This window comes from Elaeis guineensis, chromosome 15 (assembly GCF_000442705.2).
Source record: "Elaeis guineensis isolate ETL-2024a chromosome 15, EG11, whole genome shotgun sequence".
NCBI lineage: Eukaryota > Viridiplantae > Streptophyta > Magnoliopsida > Arecales > Arecaceae > Elaeis > Elaeis guineensis.
Window position 1 is genome coordinate 66,206,851 of NC_026007.2, and position 6,065 is coordinate 66,212,915.

Below are 6,065 nucleotides of genomic sequence, written 5' to 3' on the forward strand. Positions count from 1 at the left end.
CAAGGAGGTCCTCCTCCTAGCCCACAATGCTTGTGGCCAGAGGAGCAGGCCATGATGACGACTGGTGACCTAGGTTCGACAGCCAGTGATGGCAATCGATGGCAAGAAAAATCAAAATAAAAGAGGAAAAATAGGAGATCCGAAAATCAGTGGTTTCAAAGATTTTTTGATAAATAATTTGACACAAACTGAAGCTTAAAACCTATGCTAGATTGAGAAAATGATAAGTAGAGAAATTTACCTGATCTTTGAAGGGGATTGATCTAATTTCCAGCGGCTAAAGCAAGGATGAATTGCGGCAAACCGGAAGAAATCGAAGGAAATTGGATGGTGATTTTTGTGAGGAAAACCCAAAAGATTGAAGCCTTTAAATAGACCTCTAAAAGGAAGGATTTAGAGTTCAATTCCATCTCGATTTTTTGGTGGGTTTAAGACTTCCAATCCATGAAGAACTCCTTTGGGAATTTATGTATTTTCCTCCTTCCATGCTAATTCCAGCACGTCTGCACCTGCTGGCCCAAATTCTTTTTTTTTTTATTCCATGCTTTAAGATTTGTGCTATGGAACTAGTATTACACATCTAACATGAGACATGGGTGAAACTTAATTAACTTACATCAAATTCCTCCTTTTACTGCTAACCCTCCACTCGTAATCTTACCAATGTGGTCAATAATGCTTGGGGCAAACGAAACTGTCTGCCCCCATGGGATGAAGGAAAGAGGGTGAAGGATGTAAGAAAGGAATAAAAAAAAAAGGGGGGAAATATATGAAAAGAAAAGGGAGAGGAAGAGATGGCGCCTCCCCGGCCACACTGGGCCAAGGAAGTCCCAAATAGAACTTCTCTTCATATAAAGAGCTAGAGAGAGAAGTAGTCAGAGAAAAAGATAATTGGAGGTTATTAAGAAGCTAGCCTCACTCAACATAATGCATATGCCTAGCAATACACTACGAATTTTGATGCATTTTTAAAGTTTAATATATCCAAGCTAATTGTATGCTAAACCATTTTTTTCTTGATACTAGAATAAAACATTTCCAAAAATAATTAGCTGAAGAAGTTGTGGAAGAAAAATTTGATGATTTCTCTTTTCTTTTTAGTATTCAGTCTAAAAGGATTGGACGTTTGTTAAGAGAGATCAGGAGAAGGGGAATGACTTAAAAATTTAAGAATGCATTCATAAATCATCTAGCTTTAGGGATATTGAGGCCTATGATCCGAGCCATCTTTTCTACTTCTTTTTATGTGTTTGATCACAAAATCAGGATTATGGTACCTCAAAATCTTGAAACCAAATAACAAAATTCCAAAACACAACCACATTGACTTGTTCCTTGTCCTCGGTAGCAAATCAATGAAAATCGTCTAAGCATGATCTAAACGTCACATTTAGAATATGTTAACTTACTATAAAGAATAGGGCATAAAGAACAGTCTCCAAATATATCTTCTATGTATCCATAAGCACAACTTAACTATTGTCCCAGATTACGTCTCCTATAGTCTTGTACGATCCAAAACAGACTTGTCCTCGAGCGAGTTTGCTTGCTGATCGCTCAATAGACTCCCTGTATATGCACCCACCGCTCACCAAGTGCACGGTTGGCACAACAACCGTGTCCAGCGATGGCCCTGTCGCATTGCGATCGACATCCTCGTTCTTTTGCTATTTACCACAGCCCGGTGCATCTCTTATATATACCTTCCATTGCTTGTAATCTAGCTTCATGTAACACTTGGATCATTATTTATAACAATCATGAATTGTATAAAAAGAGAAAATTTGTTAAAGGATTATGATCTCGTTAATTACCTCCATGTGGTCTCCGCTACCCAGTTGCCTTTGTGCTTCAATTGGAGGCCATGTACGCCATTTTGGAGGAGGATCGTAAGGAGGCCATGGTCGGAGTGGGGAGGGAGGCCCATGGCTAGCTCTGGCTGTGGGCATGGTGGGTAGTGATTACCAATGAAGATTTGGAAGCAAGAGTGGAGGTCCAGGCCGTGGTCATGTTGCTCTCCTCTAGTCCCAAGCTCTCCCCACTACAGTAAAAATGGTCATTAACGATGCTATTAATGTTATTTTACGACGCTAATAAGCATCGCTATTTAGTTTTACGACGCTTCAAAAAGCGTCGGCAAAGCGTCGCCTATGTAAGAGTGGAGATGAAAAGCGCCGACGCTTTTTAAAAGCGTCGTTATTTTTTAACGACGCTTTAAAGCGTCGTAAAATTAAATTATAACGGCGCTTATAAGCGTCGTTAAACTTGTTTTAACGACGCTTATAAGCATCGTTAAATAGATTTCTAACAACGCTTTAAAGCGTCGCAAAATTCAATTTTAACGGCACTATTTAGCGTCGTTAATGACTCCGCGTCCTTCACTCTACCAAGACGCTTTTCGAAGCGTCGGCTTTTTTGTCTTTAACGACGCTTATAAGCGTCGTTAAAGGTTTTAAGAGAAAAAAAAATACAGGTTTTATATACAAAAAAAAAAGAATACATACATTCCTGCACAAAATTATATCAATTATTCTAACATAAACCTATACAATCACCACTATTCACACCTGTACAATCACCACCATTCACACCAAAAGCAAACTTAAATAGCAAATTTAACCAAACCAAAAGATATTATTTTATATAAATAAAAATAAAGTACTAATCGTTCATTACAATCAAGAGTAATATAAATAAATATAAAAATATAATAAAAATAAAATAATGTCAATCCGCAGGCGGATGGTCGTCGTTGTCTCCACGTAACGTGCCGCTGTCTCGACGGGTGCCTGATGTGCCAGGAGCCTACAAGAAACATATCAAAAGCATGATTTGCATATTTATAAATAAAAATATATAAATTATTAAATTAATACAAAAATATATATTTAATAATATGTGTTTACCTGAGATGGACCATACATCTCTAATAAAGATGTAAGGCGATCAATCTGTCCCCTCATGGCCTGCATCTCGGCACGGCTCTGTCGCATCTCCTCCATCTCAGCGGCACGACCCTGTCTAATCTCCTGTATCTCCGCCTCGAGTCTGCGAACGCGTGAATCCTGAGCATCTGCTGCAGCATGCTGCGTATATCTACTAACCTCAGATAACTGAGTGGGGGTGACTCCTACTCCATAACCCCTCACTCGGCCGTAGCGCTCTGGTCCCATCAACTCTGTGAACACCTCGGCCTCGATACGGCTCTGCTGCGTAGATGCTGCGGACTCGTCGTCACGCTCTGCAATGAGAGATGTAGCCCTCTCCTGTATTTTTTTTGAAAACAAGAGTTATACATTAATAGCTAACAAAATTAAATTTAAATCATTGTAAAAAATAGAATATTAATAATGCCGTACATATAAATCTCTCGACTCATCTCGAACAAAAGTACCATCCTGATGAGTATGAGTCATCCGGTAAAACTCCACTTGTCCGGGTTCCCTCCCATGCTCATCCACCTACACAAATAATTTCAATTTTAAGCAAACAGTTATAATAATTTAAAAAAATATATGAGTATCATGATACAGACATGGTCCACGATACATAATGATATTAGTTATATAAATATTTCAACATAAAAATTAAAAGTTAATTATGAAAGTTTAAGGAACATACAAACTCCTGTCGGAGTCGTGCATAACTCTTCGACCCCGGTGTATGAGGAACAGACTGAGCTGCTCGTGTAGCTCTACCAATAGCAGAATAAGTCTGTAAAATAAAGTAAAGAACTTGTTATATATATAATATATAATAAAAATCAATATTTTTATAAAATATTTAGGAAAAAAAGATAATAAGCAGATAACATACCTGTGCCCTCTCGGAGAACCAATAATGAACCAACTCCATCCACTGATGAGGGGGTATATCAGGAGGACAATTCCTAGCAACCTCCTCCTCTGTCATACCCTGTCTCATATAGTCCTTCTTCAATTGTGCTCTATATTCTTTCCATTTGCAGTTGAGAGACTTCATTACAAAATCATGAGTGGATGGAGGGAGAACAAACTTGCTCTATAAAAAAAAAAGTTATATGAAATAAATTATATAAATGATTAATAATTAATATACAATATGAACATCAATTCATTACCTCTATAACTCGGAGGAGCTCAACTTTGTATGTTGGAAGCATGTCATTCCATTTTGCATAGCCCAACGGACATAGCTGAGGCCTCCGAGCAACAGTCCCCAAAAATGAAGTCAATAGGCAGGCAGCTTTCTTAATTGGCTGACCTAGCTGATTGCACTCCACAACAATCCTCTCGCCCTCACGCATCTGCCACACATCTCGTACTACTGTGGATCCGCATCTGGGGCGTACTCTCTCGGATCCGTCTGCAAAAAATACATAAAAGTAACAATATCATAAATATACATAAAATGAAATAAAAATAAAATTACATGAAAGACAATATATACCCTGCACGTGTATCTCATCATCTGGCTGATGAACAGGAGGATCGTGCTGTGCTGATGATGAAGGACAGGGCTCAGAATGCTGTGCAGCTGAACTGGCCTCAGGCTGCTGTGCTGAAGAAGACGTACCGGCCTTTGTCTGTGAAAACTGAAACTGCACACCAGCATATCGTCCCCTACGACGCATGATGTCACCTAGCATTTATATAAATAAAAGGTAGAATCAGTTAATATATGGAGTAAAATAACACAATAATTAATGTAAAATATATACATCATAAATAATTATTACCAGTAACAATCAAGCAGTAGTGTTTCCTTCAAATTTTATTCTAACCAACATCGTCGTAGCATTTAAATCATCAGCTGGCACAAAATTGTAGGGCATACATTGTGTATAAGTGTCATCGTCATTATCCTCCACTTGGTTTCCCATATCATATAAGTCTCTAGGTTTTATTTTGATGACAGTAAACCAATCTTTATCTTTTGCGTCTTGTACATAAAATACTTGACGAGCTTGAGATGAAAAAATGAATGGGTCATCCTTCAATAACACACCAGTGTGTATCAACCTTGAAAAATTTACAAGTGTAAATCCATTTGCATCTCGTTTCAAATCCCTTGGTGAGTTTATGTCTATCCAATCACATCTAAATAGTACTACTTTAAATTTTTCATAATAATCCAACTCATAGATATCTTTAAGTGCACCATAATAGGATTTTCCATCCGCTTCCACCATAACACCGCTATTCTGTGTTTTTCTAAATTTCTTCCGTTCTTTAGTATGAAATTTAAAGTCATTAATTATGAAACCGTTATATCTATTCACAATCTTGTTAGGTCCTCGAGTAAGAGCTATTAGTTCATCTGAATTATTTATCTCCATCAGCTTTGATACCTAAAAAAAATGATATGACGAAGTGCTGTTGAGTTATCTGATATTAAATATGTATCAAAAATTAATATATCCCATAATTAAATATAAATCACACCTGATTCGAAAGCCACATAGGGAATAACTCAACCAACTATCGCTGTTCAATCCTTGCATTAGGACGAATGTTATGATTGGCTCGTCTCTGATAAATTAAAAATTCACTGCATAAAATATAAATATATCATTTAGAACATTATATCTAATATAAAATTTAAATTTTGATGTCATTCCTTAAATATACTAACCTGCGATGATCAGATATTATGTCACTATGAAGTAATACATAACGATATGCTTGTGCTAAGGATTTTTGATCAAGTACAATACTTTCAGCTCTTCCCAAGAATTTTTCAGCAGTTAAGAACTTATACAGTTCTGCATTCTCCACAAAGTCATTATGCCGTTGAGGTCGACTAAAAATAGTCTCTACACTTTGAAGATATCTTGAACAAAATGTCAAACATTCATCCGCAATATATGCTTCAGCAATCGAGCCTTCGGGATAGGCTCTATTTCGCACATAATCTTTAAGACGCACAAGATACCTTCAAGAATTAAATATTTATTAAAATATCAGTATGCTGTTGTTTCTAATAAAATTATCAAAAGATTTAAGGTTTGCAATAATACCTCTCAATAGGATACATCCATCTATAATGTATCGATCCACCAACTTTAACTTCTGAAGCTAGGTGAA

The 6,065-nt window shown here is 36.9% G+C and overlaps 1 protein-coding gene across 1 annotated transcript; it reads right to left on the reverse strand.

The window, feature by feature from the left end:
- Positions 1-2,602: 2,602 nt before the first annotated feature.
- LOC140854065 (uncharacterized) lies at positions 2,603-5,077 on the reverse strand. The gene is made up of 7 exons (XM_073249434.1): positions 4,429-5,077; positions 4,100-4,344; positions 3,817-4,020; positions 3,622-3,714; positions 3,360-3,461; positions 2,907-3,266; positions 2,603-2,805 (listed from the first exon to the last, which is right to left on the reverse strand). The coding sequence occupies exons 1-7, from the start codon at positions 4,625-4,627 to the stop codon at positions 2,728-2,730; spliced, it is 1,281 nt and encodes a 426-aa protein (XP_073105535.1). The 5' UTR covers positions 4,628-5,077; the 3' UTR covers positions 2,603-2,727.
- Positions 5,078-6,065: the final 988 nt, after the last annotated feature.

Bases quoted from the DNA above. Each gene is read 5' to 3' on its own strand.
- LOC140854065 (XM_073249434.1), bottom strand. From the start codon at position 4,627: ATGCTAGGTGACATCATGCGTCGTAGGGGACGATATGCTGGTGTGCAG. The intron at 4,345-4,428 runs GTATATATTGTC...TATTTTTTGCAG, and splicing joins TGATGAGATACACGTGCAGG to ACGGATCCGAGAGAGTACGC. The intron at 4,021-4,099 runs GTAATGAATTGA...TTTTTTTTATAG, and splicing joins AGCTCCTCCGAGTTATAGAG to AGCAAGTTTGTTCTCCCTCC.